This window comes from Heloderma suspectum, chromosome 2 (assembly GCF_057233095.1).
Source record: "Heloderma suspectum isolate Gila_16-S chromosome 2, 16-S_ref, whole genome shotgun sequence".
Classification (NCBI taxonomy): Eukaryota; Metazoa; Chordata; class Lepidosauria; order Squamata; family Helodermatidae; genus Heloderma; species Heloderma suspectum.
The window spans coordinates 277,663,441-277,678,086 of NC_139459.1; the positions used below are offsets into that span (position 1 = coordinate 277,663,441).

Consider the following 14,646-nt stretch of genomic DNA (forward strand, 5'->3'; position numbering starts at 1 on the left):
AGGATGGGTGACACCTGGCTTGACACAGTACATGTGAAAAGGATCTAGGAGTTTTAGGGGATCACAAGCTAAACATGAGATAGCAGTACAATACCGTAGCTAAAATGGCTAATTCTAGGTTGCATCAACAGAAGAATAGTGTCCACATTGCAAGAAGTAATGGTACTTCTTGTACCATTCTGCTTTGCTCAGACCTCACTTGGAGTACTGTGTCCAGTTCTGGGCATCAACAAACTAGAATGTATCCACAGGAGGCTGATGAAGATGGTGAGGGGCTGGTGACCAAGTCTCATGAGGAAAGGTTGAAGGAGTGGGGTATGTTTAGCCTGGAGAAGATACAAGAGTAGATATGATAGCTGTCTTCAAATATTTGAAGGGCTGTCAAATAGATACTGAAGCAAAAAATTTTTTCTGTTGCTCCACAGCAGCCTTCCCCAATGTACACCAGTTGCTGGGGAACAAGGGCAGGAGGGCGCTGTTGCACTCATGTCCCGCTTGTGGGTTTCCTGTGGGCAGCCGGTTGGCCACTGTTTAAATAAAATGCTGGAGTAGATCAATCCTTGGTGTGATTCAACTGGGCTCTTCTGTTCTTAAGAGGCAATCTCCCTTTGCTATAAAATTATGCCTCTTTGACTTCCATTCAAGCTTTCACAGGTTAGCCAATACCCTTTTTATGGAAGGCCTCTGTGTTATAGTAATGGATGGCAGCATCTGCTTTAAAAACCTGTTTGATTTTATGCATTTTGTTTTGTGTATGCTTTTAAATTTTTGCCATTTAAAAATTGTGTGTTGATGTCATGAACTGTTTTAGGAGGCTGTATTGAGCCCTACATAAAACTTAAAAAATAAATGACATACTGATAACCTTTCCATACTGTTTCATGAATTTAAGACATGTTTATTGTTTTACAGTTCAGAAAAATATAGAGGTTAAGTCCTCCTTCACTTTAGCACTCAATAATTTATATAGCACTTTTTCAATGTTTAGTGTGCTTCACATTCACTACTCCATACAGTCCTTGGAAAAGGGAGGTAATACAACAGTATCCCATCATTTCATGACTCCCCCACCCTTTACCTTTCTGAATAATGTGTGCTGCCCTTCTTCAGCATTTCTTGTTTGATGGATGGGAGGAGACTGCAATATGCTGTTTCCCCACACCATGACTCCTCTTCCTTTCCCCCCTGGCCAACAGCAAAGCTATTTCCATCCATCCATAGAATAGGATACTGTGCAGCAGAATAAGCCCAGAGCTAGGCTAGTGCAGTCTTAGGGGGGAAATCTGAACCAGGGGCCAGGGAAGGCAGAGGCTATAGGCCATGACATAGACTATGTTGGCCTAGGTGAGACTGTGGCTTTGACTTTCTATAAAGCTTGCATTGAAATGACACCAGGGTGTAAAGCAGAGTTTTAATGTGCTTTACAAGCTCCAGGGAGAGTAAACATCTACAGCTTGTTAGTCACAGCAAGCTGGGCAGTTGAACTCTTATGCATTTCACATACACACACCCCACATGTGAAGTTACCTTTTAAGATAGATGACGGTACAGTATCAGGGCCATGATACAGCTGCAACTCAGTGCAACATCATATGCATTGGAAGACTCAAGTTAATTATTTTCTCCAATAAGTAATGTCAGATCTGCAATACATTTATGCTTCCATGCAATTTAAGACAGGGATGCCAGTGCCAAAAGTACATCTTGAAGTATACTCACAAAACATGTTTATAACCGTTATTGTACTTATGAATGGAGCACACAACAGTAATTTTGAAGGAGGTCCTTTTATTCCTGGAGTTCCACTTGAGGGGAAGGCAGAAGAGAGGAGAGAGAAAAACAGTTCCAGAAACACTCTTGGTTAGGCAATGAAAGTAGACAGTAACATGCCCCAAGCCAATTCCCAATTCTTCCAGTGGGTATATCTGCATTGTACACCTCATACTATCACCATTATAGATCATCTTTCTTCATGCATCTGTTCACTGCTGCTATGCAGAAACAAATGAACAGGAGCTTGACTACAGAAGCTGGAAAGAGTACAGAGCTCCTCAGAAGTGCTAATAAAGAACAGACCAGCCCCATTAAGACAGGAGAGAATCAAAGAGTAGATATAAGTTTAAATGGGGGTGGGGTGAAATAAGCACAGGTAAAGGCTGGGTTTAAAAGGGGAAGAAAAAAAAGAGACAAGACAGGAATGTAGACCCAAGTCCTCAAGAGGCAGGGAGAACAAAGAAGTGACCCAGGTCAACAAAGCAGGCCAGGGTTTTAGCAATCACAAAGGAAAAACCTGGCAGGGAACACAGAGCAGACTACAACTGCTCCTAACCTTAGAAGCACATTGCTCCAATCATAGTTTTGGCAAGACAGGAACCTGCAGAAATCATAAAAAGGGAGGACCCGTCTCAGCTCTCAAATATTTAAACCAGAGCCTAATCAAGTAAACTTTTAAATGTCAGACAAAGATTCATTGGAGGGGCTGCCAACAAGGGAGGGACCATAGCTCATTGGTAGAACACATGCAGAAAGTCTTGGTTTCAATCCCTGGCATCTGTAATTAAAAAGATACAGTAGCAAGTGATGGGAAGGACCTGTGCCTACGACACTGGAAAGACACTGCCAGTCAGAGTAGACAATAATGAGCAAGATGGACAAATAGGAAACTCCCTTACAATAGCTCAGGCTATCTTCCTATCAAGTACAGTCACAGGGACACAATGAACGCTCTGTTCCAGTTTTGATTAAAAAAATGTTTCCAGTTTATATTCAAAGCCAAAACACATTTGCCACTGAGGGCAACATTACTGTGCCTTTCCACCTAACACTTAGAACTACACTTAAATATTTATATTTAAATCTTCTACGATACTGATAGAATCTGAATTTTAAAAAAACCTGTGTTTTTACTATGAGATAGAATATTGAGATAGAATTAAAAATGGCATTTCCTTCTAGCAACAAGTGGTAGATTTTATTAAATCAAATAATCTTACACTTGAGAAACAGTCCCTTTCATTGGCGTGGTTGCGATATATACATTTAACAAACCTTAGGGATAAATCACACTTTAAAAAATTACAGAAAGGACTCAAGTTTAAATGGCAAAATTACAGGTATCACTGTCAAGTCTGAGATTCCCTGCAATATAACACAAAACTGGGACCCACAACCATATTACAATTAAACTTGCCCATGCTCTATTCTCAGTTGCAGTGCATTCTCCATTTTTAAACTAATTTTCAAACTGGGTCTACAGGTCTGAGTCAGCTCTAGGATATTGTTTGGGACCAGATCAGCTTAATTCATACATGACATATTCTCAGCCAAGTTTTTAGTATCAGATGGCCAGAAATATTTTTAAAATCTTTGAAGGAGGAACTGAATTAATGGGAAAAAAAAGGGAAAAGACACACACATTGAGGAAGCCTGAAAATAGCATATCATGTTCAACTAGAATTTCTAAGGAAGGAAGGAGAAAGAAGGGTACAGTGAAGTATAATCAAGAAGTTGAATGACAAGCTGTCAGGGGCATGAGAAGGTACAAAGACCAGCCAAGGGTGGAAGGCAGTAACACAGAAAGCAGTGAAGAGAAGCTGCTCTTTCTAATTTGAGGCAGGCTGGTTGCTGCCCCACATTCAGTCAGAGCATTGGCATGAAACTGCTCAGCACCTGGTGACGTATGCACTGCATCTACTTCTGCACTAGAGCAGTGACTAGTCAGTACTTCCAATTAACAAATGAATTCAAAATAGCTTCAGTATTACCAAGAACAGTGCAACAGTAACATGAGGTACCACAGCTGAGCTGAGAAATGAGGTTAACTGTTCTTCAGCAAGGCAGCACCCCAAACATACACACATAGAACATGAGGTTGGAAATAACTGCTGGGAGACTGAAGACATGCACACTAGACATGGAATAAGGGAAAGGATGAGACTGGAGAGCTTCAGTCCAGCCAGTGAGGAGGACTGGAACAGGTCTGCTCAGCAGAGCCTCACAAAGGCATACGTGCAGCTCTGTGAGGTCCCTGGGCTCCCAGTCATGGAAGTCCATACAAGAAAGAACCAGGACACATCAGACGGAAGGCACATGAGACTAGATTTTCCCATGGTTTCATTTTTACTATGCTCTACCAGCGGGCTACACTAATTGGTCTCCCAAAGCTGCTATTTGCCCCATTGTTTAAAAAGACAGGTCGTCACTTTTTTTCCTATTGGGGGGCTAATAGCAGCTTCAGGGCACAATTTAGACTGGGAAAACTGTGCAGGGGGGAAAAGGTTAAACCCACACCTTCAGTGCTGCCACTCCAAATTCAGAAGCCTAGCATCTGCTTTACAATAAAAATGGAAATGCTGGAAATGCTGATCCCAGATTTCCCACTTCTCATGGGGTGGAACCCTCAGCCAAGAGTGCAGAGGGCTCCAGACCCCAGGCTTGAGTATGTGCATGCATATTAGCACAGGTGATCCCTTTAGAGTCATCCCTTTGGAAAACATTACTAGGGCAGTCAACAGCATCACTTCGTTTCTTCAGGGGCATAGTGGTACAGGGAAGGGAAGAAGATACCAAAAAAAATGGGCTCAGTTCCTACAGAGGCTCCCAGCAGAAGACAAACAGTCCCATGCCCCCAGTTCTCCTAGTCAATTCATATCAGGTCCTATTGGAGTTTCACAAGCGAAATTAAAGCTAGGAACCAGTACGCTACCACCAACAGTAATGGAACTGCCTCTGCTACTGCAGCGTTCTAGTACTTCCTTATTCTTATTAAGTCGTGTCCCAGAGGTAGAGGCCACAGCCTGCCATCTCAGAGAAACCTGTGGGTGTTGCCTAGACATGGTCTGTGAGTCTTGAAATGGGGTGGGACAGGTGAAGAGGTGGCCAGGCACAGGGAGTCCTGAATGCTTCCTATGGACTAGCGCATTTCAACTGCCAGACCTAAGCGTCTCCCAGTCCCCATCTCCACTAGCAGACTGGATGGATATTACAGAGGGTCCAGGGAAAGATACTTGAAAAGACTGTAAGAGGGCCAGGATCCACTGCTTAGGGTGGGATGGAAGGGGAGAGATCTGCTTTCTTGTTTCCTAGAAGTTACTGGTACACAGTGTTCACCACGGTGACAAAAGGATGGTGGGGTAAGGAAGAGAAAGGAGAGAAATGCAGAAGGATCCCCTCCCTAACCATTAAAACTGTACAGATGCTATATACATACATTCATAGATATATCGTTATAAATATATAAAACAAACTCCAGTAGGTGAACCGATGAGAGGGCCAAAGGCCGGGGCCAGGGCCAGCCCTGGAATGTTCCACTAGCTCCTGGCATTGTCTTTCTGCTATGGAAGAGGCAGGGCAGCATGATCCCTCGGCAGTACGCTGAAGATCTCTGCAGAGTCGCCTGCTGTCCCCGTTCCTGGAGCACCTCCTCTGCAGGGCCGGAGGCTGCTGCCTCCCTGAAATGACGAGCCGTGCACATACAGCTAGCAGGTGCCACTAGACTGTAAGCCAAGCCAGGGCTAGGCCAGTACTACCTCTTTTGTTGAGTCAGCTCACAGCTTGGCCAGGCTTAGAGAAAGAATGGACTGGCTGCACCTATAGGCGAGTAGGTTCCTCTTCACTTTCACTGCAGTTCCCACAACAGTCCTGGAAAGTGGAGGGAGTGAGGGAGTAGGGAGGGGTGGGGGAAAGCAAGGGGAAAAGGAGAGCACACAGCAAGCACAGAGTGAGTACAGTTATTATTCCAACACGCAGGCAGGCATAGGATTCTATTCCTATCCCCCTCAGAAAGACACCACTGCTCTTGGGCCCAGAGCCAAACATGCGAGCCTGCTAGTGGAATTGCTCCCAAGATGGTGCCCTCCGGCAGCCAATCTACATGACTGGAGAGAATCCTGCTGGACCGTCTACCACACTTCTTATTCACAGCCAGGCTGTGTGTTTCTCACACCCTTTCAATGCACACGTATGAATTGTGACCACTGGAAGCCAAATGCAGAGCCAGGAGCGGGCAGTTACTCCAGTTAAGCCAGTACAAAGGCAGGATTTTACATAGGTCCAGCAAAACCGTAGCAGGAAGAAGGTGCACAACATGGAACTATGAGCCACGGAACATCTGCAGTATGATAGGCCTAACTGTACAAAGCGGGAAGTGCCCAGAAGACCAGCAAGCTCTCAGAAAGTGCTTAGGGTCTTTGGGTGCAGGATGAAGAGAAAAAACCCTTCCGCTTACCAATAACAGGGCCACATAAAGGAGGCTTGGCAGCAGGAGCAAAGGTGTGTTTACAAAATATCCTACTCCCTCCATGCCAGAAGAAAGCAAGACATTCATGGCGCTCTGCAGAAAGCAGGATTAGTGGCTTGAGGGACTATTAATGCACACAAGCAGCATATTCTTGAGGGGGGGAGGGGGGAGGGAGGCGGGCACTGAAGAGATAGAGTCCTCATCCCCTTGTCCTGTCATGTCCGTAGGGGAGTTGGGGGCACCAGGTAGTCATTTTCCTGAGCACAGCAGCCGGGAGGGAAGAGGTTTGCTCACCTCTGGAAAGAGAAAACATGCTGTGAGAGCCCCAGCCAGAGACAGCTATGCTCTCTCGTAAGGCTTCTCCTGGCCTACAGAGATAGCTACCACGAAACAGGGCCATAGGAGCTATGAAAGTGAGCAGTGTTGGAGGGTGACACGCCCAGGTAGAGGGGGAAGACAGCAATGAAGCCCATCTGAATTGGCATGTATAAATATTGTAAACATAAATGAAGAAAAATAACGCACACAGAATGCTGGGAGGAGGCCAGGCCCCTGGCATTGGGGACATAATGCTTCTTCCTAAAGGACCTGCAACAAGCACAGATCCTGTGCACAGGGCTACACTTTTAAATTATGGAGATATGAGAGGGAAAGGGACAAGCTTCAGAGAAGAACAAATTAAACTTCCCAAAATGTTCCTAGCTCTTCTCTCACTGCTGGCTTAGAGCTTTCCAAAAGGAAAACAGCCAGTCTGGTCTGGTCATCACAAGAGGCCTTTGGGCAGGTGGGGAGATGGCTTTTCCCTTACTTGCCCACAGCCACAGGACTTGTAGAATGAGAAGGAGCAAGACTGTCTGTAAACTAAAACCCAAGAAGCCCAGAATAACTACACTCTGCTGCCAGCCACATACAAATCAATTCCAAGTCTCAGACACAGAAGACTGGGACCCACTGGGTAAAGAAACTCCAGCGTGAGCCTCTGATTATGCAGGGAAGAAACTGCTTTGGATATTAGATGCTCACATCTGGAGCCTGTTAGTTAACTGAACTACCTGAGCTCCAGGGATGCTATGGTGGAGGATATCCTTGCAGACGATTTACCTGTCGGCTGAAGAGACGTTGGAGTAGGCCCTTTTTGGGCAGGGCAGGCTGCTGCCCCTTCCAGTCCAGATCAGGAGGTACGGCTCCATCTGGACCAAAGACATTCAGCTCCTTGAAACACTCTGTGTCTATCATCTAGGGGGAAAGAAAAAGATGCAGAACTCACCCTTGGCCTTCGCTGTTGAGGGACCCCACAGAAAGGATGCCCCCATGGCACGAGTCCCAGGGTAGCTGCTTCTATAGTTCCTTGGCCAACCAGTTGTGGAACTGTTCCGCACCCACCCTCTGGCAAGCATATATTCTTCTTTCAGAAGCACCAGTCCCCTGGAGTGTAGCAGAACACCCACCTCATTTTGCCAGGGAATAGGGACACTTCCAGTTGCAAATTTGTGGTAGAAGTCGTGGTCCATGGGCTCCAGTTCTACCCCCTTGACTGTGCTGAACTGCTCAATGTCCAAGACATCCTTGCAATAAATAGCTTGGGGCTAAGTGGAAAGCAGAAAAGAGCACCATAAGGGGCTTGTTCTCCCACACTTGAACAGAGCGAGCACACGCCAGACATGCATTCTGAACTCACATCAGGTCTGAATGGTGGATCTAGCATCCCTGCTTCCAAGCGCTTGAAATTCACGTGTTTGAAGAGCGGGTGCTCCTTCACTTCCTGGGCACCAGCACCTTGACATCCCAGCCGTTCCAGCGGGTCTTTGCACAGGAGCTAGAACACAGCACAGTAAGTCAAAGGGGGGACTCTGTATGGCTGTGTGGCTACAGCTACAATGGGCAACAGCCCAGCATCGAGAGACAAACAGAACCTAAACTGAAAACTGTTTCAAAGGGAAGAGCTCCTGCTTCGCATGCAGGATGTCCCAGGTTCAATCTCCAGCATCTCCAAGTAGGGCTAGGACAGAATCTTGCCTGAAACCTGCTGCCAGTCAGGGTCGACAATACTGAGCTAAACGGACCAATGGTCTGACACAGTATAAGGCAGCTTCCTATGTTCCATTAATAAAAAAACAACAACAGAGAATTTGAACCATTATTTGTTTTGTCTTTGGCTGAAACCAAAACAGAACTTAAATTACTGATTCAAAAATAACTGTTGGACTAAAAACAAACAGTTGTGGGGATTTGGAAAGGTACTATGCCCTTCCAAATCCCCACAACTGTCAACTCAAGTACCTTGTAAATTCAGGGATAAAATAAGGCCACTTAAGCTAAGTGTTGGGAAAGGATCTATTCCTTAATATCACATGCAGATAGACTGTGGCAAACAACCACATGAATGGGGAGGGGATATCTAGGTTTCTTATACACAAGCAAGCAACCTTCCTCTCAACTGCTGATAATCCAAGCCTGACGCTGGCAGAGTGAGAACTTTGTTAGGCAAAAGGAAGTATAGGGAGGAAGGATTAAACTGAGGAGGGGGGAGTGGAGAAAAAGAGGGAAATGTTCATTCGTTCCAGTGTTTGAAATGGTGCCATGTCCAACAAGACCTATGAATGGGACTGGGACACAGCAGCAGTCACATGGTTTCACATTCCACCCTTAGTTCCTCCACCAGTCTCTACCTTTACTAAAAATGTAGAGAAGGGATTCTTGAAACTATTGTTATGTATTTACTGGTTAATTAACAATCCAGAGACCAAGATGCCTCCTATTCAAGTGAAAGCCTCTGCATTGGCAATTCATGAGGCTCTTTTCGATGGCCTTAGCTTCAATGGCCTTAATCTAACACAGTATAGGAGTTAACAAGATGAGACAATGAAGGACTTGAAGTATTTGCCATTTGCTTGATGACAGGTAGGAATATTGAAGTTAGCAGAGCTGCATCTACCATATTGCACCACACATTAGTCTGGATATGAAGCTATAGTTGCCTTGAACTGATTTTACAACTGAGTTTGTAGTGGCGTTCTGGTTTGATTTCCTGGCTTTGGAGAGGGCCCTGCACACAAAACCAGCTCGAGTAACACAGGAAGAGTTGTGATGCATTGCTCCTTCTGACAGCTTCCAGGGAGCAGCTTTCCCCTCAAGGCCCCCACAACCCACTCTGAAGAGGGCACACGCCCCTTTGCAATGGTAAAAGGAGGGCGACTGGCTTAAGGCCAAGGAGGCAGCCTGTGTACCATGGAACAGAGAGAGCGTGAAGCGGATGAGAACTTCTCAGAGTACTCCTCCTGCACTTCCTTCACCAGACGCTCCACTTCTTCCCGCTTGATCTTCTTCCTGCGCTGCTGGAATGGAGACTGGCCCTCAATCATCTCATAGAGCAGGCATCCTAAGGCCCACCAATCAGGGCTGAACATGTACCGCTCATTCTTCACCACTTCAGGAGCTGCAAGAAGAATAATTTAAACAAGACTGCGCATTCTCTTCAAATACACAGAACTGGGCATTAGGGGAAGGGTTTTAGATCAGTGGTAGAGCACCTGCTTTGCATGCAAAAAGTCCCAGGTTCAATTCCTGGCACCTCCAGGTACAGCTGGGAAAGACTCCTGCCTGAAAACCTGGAGAGCTGCTAACACAGTCAGCGCAAACAATCCTGAGCTAGATAGATCACTGGTGTGACTAGTGAGGCAGCTTCCTATGAACCCAACATCCTATTGGTCAGAACTATGCTGGTTTCCCAGCCTTGCATTTACTGTGGCGGTGGAAGATGGGGTGCATACAGTTGCCTTAGGAAGAAGCAGCGGGCAGCAGAGGGAGTGTCTGCCACCTTCCCTGCAGCTAGGGTGCAAAGATGGGCCACCTCACCCTGCAAACCTGTGTAAAGATGGACTCTCATCTGTCATACACATTGCCCATCAGTGTCTCATAAATCCTGTGCTTTCTTCCCCTCCACCCAAACAGCACAAGGTAGAGTCCATGTTTACAGAATGGCTACCAAAATAAACGTTAAGTGAATGCAGGCCAATTTGCATCATATGAATATTTTATTCCAATCCCAATCAGATTTTCAGATAGCAGAACCTGGATGGTGTTGGCACAGAATGTGCCACTACACATCAACAGGAAAACTGAACTACACGTGCTTTTGCCAGTTCTAATGAATTCAATTCATCTGAGTTTTGACCTTCTGATGTTTCAAAGAAAAGGGTACAAATGAAACTTCTCTTTGGGCACTGGAAAAATGCTAATCCCAGACCTTCCTAGCAGCTGCCTCAGCTTCTCCAGCATGAAGTAGACCAAGCTATATCTTCACAGAAACATCAGGGATATTTGTTAGTTCACCTCCATTTAACACCCCAGAAAGCAAATAGTACTTGAGACCCAAATATAATACCAGAGGGGAAAAAAGTTTTTGATCCAATAAGATATTGTCAAAATAGAAGCGAATGAAGTAGACTGTTTAGTGACAAAGACAAATGCCGTTTCTTAGTCTAATGTATACGTTCACTTTTTACCAGTGTGCTAAGCCTAAGCTTAGGGTTTAATGTTCACTGGATTCCCTGCCCATTACAATGGCATCTACAAGCTTTGGCCAAAGATTGCTTTTACCCTGTCCTTGGTTTGAGGTGCTTCATGGCCTCCATGTTGACCCCAGTCAACTCACCAGGGCACTTCTTGGATACTCACCCATGTAGCCAACTGTTCCCACCCGACCTTTTATCGTCTGTCCCTCCGGAACATAAACAGCGAGCCCCAGGTCAGAAATGCGGATGTGACCTTATCAAAGGAAAGTGAGTCATGCGAGTGTCCAGTCTGCAGGTTCCCCTCAACCCAGAAAAAAGCCTGTTATAAAAACTGGAGAGGCATCGACTCGCCCATGAATGGAGCCAGAGCATCTAGAGCAGACGTTTTACTCACCATGGTCATCCAGCAAGATATTCTCTGGCTTCAAGTCCCTGCAGAAGAAGACGAATTTTGTAAGACACAAACCACACTGGGTTGCTCCTTCAGGACTACTGCATGAGGAGCACCAGAAAACCTGAAAGGAAGGTTTAAAGATGCCAAGAGAATTCTACTCCGTGGGAAGATATGAGCTATAGCCATACTGTGCATCCACGGGCAATTTGTCAGGCAGGACAGGACCAATTCTGTAGCCTTCACCAGCAGTTTTTCCCCACTCCCTCCAACCTGAGAATCGAGAGGTACCAGACTTCCTTCAGCTTCTGACCAATAACTTTTACAATGCAGTAGCAGCACTTAAGGCATTGCACAAATCCTTGCTGGAACAGAATCCCAGCCTGAGCCCCAGCTATGCCTAGGAAAAATCTCCGTCCTCACCGGTACACTATCCTCTCATGGTGGAGGTCTTCCAAGCCACAGCAGATTTCAGCAGCATAGAAAACAGCCCTGGGCTCCTCAAAGCCGGCTTCTCCCATGTGGTAGATGTGGAACTTCAGGTCCCCGCCATTCATGAGAGTCAAGACTAAGCACAGGGCATCTTTAGTTTCATATGCATAGGCCAAACTCACCTACAACAACAAGCAGGCCAGTCAACCCCTTGGAAAGAAGCAGAATAGCCTCACACAGCACAGTACCCACACACAACATTGTGCTGACCTCTACAAAAACACCAGATATACACAGAACAGAAAGGACACTCAAAGCTAGCCGCTGCTCAAGCACTAGTTAAAACTTCATGTCTCATGTGCAGGAAGAACTACCATGTGAACTATCAAGCTTAACTTCGCATTAAGTGGTGTGGAGGAGCTGAGAAGGATGGAGGAGGTATGGGCAGAAGAGAAGAGACTGCACATGATGGGGAGTTGCAAGTGAAGAGGAATGGAGAAAAGGGCAGAATGCAACTGTCACAGCAGCACCATAAAAGAGAACCCAGTATCGTTTTCAGTACTGTTGAGACTATGCCAGTCTTTCCACACATGCAGAACCGCAGAGGAAGCAGGTGCCTCACACTCACTGGTATGTCCAGCCTGTCAGATCTTTCCCAGCTACAAATAATTCCCTTGCTCTGTTACTGCTCAGCTCTGTAACAGCAAGTCACAGCTAGGAGGACAGACACTTTGGTGTCTCTCGGCTGGACTGAGAATTTCAAAAGATCCCCCAGAGTGCATGTTCATGCACAGCTCCATCCGAGATTTTTTTTTAATGGCAAAAATGACATGCTGCCTCATTTCCAGTGTAAATCCTACCCAATCTCAGAGAAGACTCTGTATGAACTAAATACATCAACAGCGCCTTCCCTTAGCCCCAATGAACTCAAACAAGAAACCAAGTATTATTCTGAAAGACCAAGCTGCCCTTAAATAAATATCTTTCTGGCCTTTAAGTCATGGGTGGGCAACTTCAGGAGGTCTGGGGGTCATTTTTGCCCCCCACATTTCCCCATGAGTGCCAAAAACACAGGGAATTTAAAAAATGAAAAAATAAAAACAAAATGGCATCCAGAGCTGCTACAGGGTACCCAAAGGGTTAAAATCAGCTTGTTTGAAACTATTTTGTTTACCCCTCAAAATTATATTTTAAATAATACTCCAGACCTTCCCCACAACATTTTCTAGCAATTGAAGAAGATCCCATTTGTTGTCATAGGGGTCCCCAGAGAGTCTGAGACTAGCCCATAAGTACAGCACTGTGGGATTAAGGCCCAGAAGGGAAAACCTCAACAGCCGTATCCTCCTCTTGTCGTCTGGAGAAGAAAATCCCTGGTATTGTAGCCATACCCAGAATGGGGCGGAGGCAAAGTTTCACAAGGGTGGGCAAAAGCCAAGGGCACTGCCATGCCCTGTGCCAACCCTAGCACAGAAGTAAAACAGTTCCCATGTACTTACTACAAACCTACTGTTCACTTTCTCCAGTATCTGCTTCTCATTCAAAGCCATGGCTTCTCCTTTCCGCTTTTTTATCCGCTTCTTCTCAAGCTTCTTGCAGGCGTACATCTTCCCGGTGGCCCGCACCTGGCAAGCGCATACCTTGGGGGAAGAAGAACAAATTAAGTATTATAGTGTCGGGAGCTCATGGGGTTTTTATCAGCTCCCTATCAGTTAAGGAGCTTACTGGATCCTGACATCATTACTCTTAATTTGATACCTTGAAGGCAAAAATGCACCTTAGAGATAATGGCTCAAGTTACAGGAAGCCAGGTTCCGGCTGAACATCAGGAAAAACTTCCTGACTGTTATAGCAATACGACAATGGAACCAATTACCTAGGGAGGTAATGGCCTCTCCCACACTGGAGGCGTTCAAGATGAGGCTGGACAGCCATCTGTCGGGGATGCTCCGACTTGGATTCCTGCAGTGAGCAGGGGATTGGACTTGATGGCCTTGTATGCCCCTTCCAACCCTACTATTCTATGATTCTATGATAAAATGGTTTTTTGCAGTACACTGTGAAAGCCTCAGCTTTCACTGGCAAAACTTGTTCACAGCTCTGTTGCTGTGAAAAGAAGAATGTGACAAGCCCAGAGCCCAGAATCAAACAAAAAATGAATGGTTTAAGATAAAACCCCTGTCGAGCTCCTTCATGTTTTTGCAGCCCTAGCACCCTGCTTAAAAAGTGTGCGCTCTCTCTCTCTCTCTCAATCTCTCTGTGCGTGTGTGTGTGTGTGTGCGCGCGTGTGTGTGAGAGAGAGAGACAGAGACAGACAGAGGAAGCAGCAAGAAAAAAGCTTCAAAATGTTCAGCACAACAGTAAGCAAAATCCCACTGAAGACTCAGAAAGGTACTTTTGGGCTTCAGCATCTCAGGTAACCAGGAGTCCCTTTTTGTAGGGCTCCTATTCTGAAACAGAAAAATATTCCATGCTATAGGCTTTTGAAAGCAGGCTTGCTCAGGTTACATACCTCTCCAAAGCCTCCCTTCCCTAGTACGCGATACTGGCGGAAAGTGTTCTTGGTCACATGCTGCCTGGGAACAGAACAGAGGAAACAAGAGTGAACTGGAAGCGATTACTAAAAAGGTGAAACGGCTCTCCTGATCCTCATGTATCCAGGGAGCAGAAACACTTTGGTTCTGCAATTTATGCAAGCCACATTTTAGTTATTATTTATAAATATTATTTATTTATTATTTATTTATTTGCAATTTATGCAAGCCACAATTTATGCAAGCCACATTTATGCAATTTATGCAAGCCACATTATATACATGAGCCTGATCAACCGGAATAAAGCAGGGACCAGGACCTCATAGCACGTTTCAAGGCTAAGCTAACAATAGCAAAAGCCAAAACACATCCTGAAGAAAACTCCTTTCCACACTCACCACCAACCAGCATCTTTCTTCAAACATGACAGACAGCAAAAGCGTTAAAGGCATGAAATATGCTCTTTATGTCCTGCACAAGGGCCCTCGGCCCAATAAAACAGAGCCACACATACCAATGAGGCCACAGAAAGTGGG

General features: G+C 45.6%; 1 protein-coding gene across 7 annotated transcripts in view; it reads right to left on the reverse strand.

Annotated features, from left to right (window-relative positions):
* Positions 1 to 490: 490 nt before the first annotated feature.
* The window catches only part of GRK6 (G protein-coupled receptor kinase 6), a 41,558-nt gene continuing 27,402 nt past the window's right edge, over positions 491 to 14,646 (reverse strand). For 5 of the 7 annotated variants that reach the window (XM_084839438.1, XM_084839433.1, XM_084839437.1 and 2 more), the window contains 8 exons: positions 14,088 to 14,151; positions 13,075 to 13,215; positions 11,567 to 11,757; positions 11,147 to 11,184; positions 10,916 to 11,005; positions 9,466 to 9,674; positions 7,917 to 8,054; positions 7,424 to 7,824 (listed from right to left, as the gene is read on the reverse strand). In XM_084839438.1, coding sequence (XP_084695564.1) covers positions 7,471 to 7,824; positions 7,917 to 8,054; positions 9,466 to 9,674; positions 10,916 to 11,005; positions 11,147 to 11,184; positions 11,567 to 11,757; positions 13,075 to 13,215; positions 14,088 to 14,151 — 1,225 coding nt within the window. In that variant the 3' untranslated portion in view covers positions 7,424 to 7,470. The other 2 variants (XM_084839434.1, XM_084839436.1) reach the window with 2 other exon arrangements.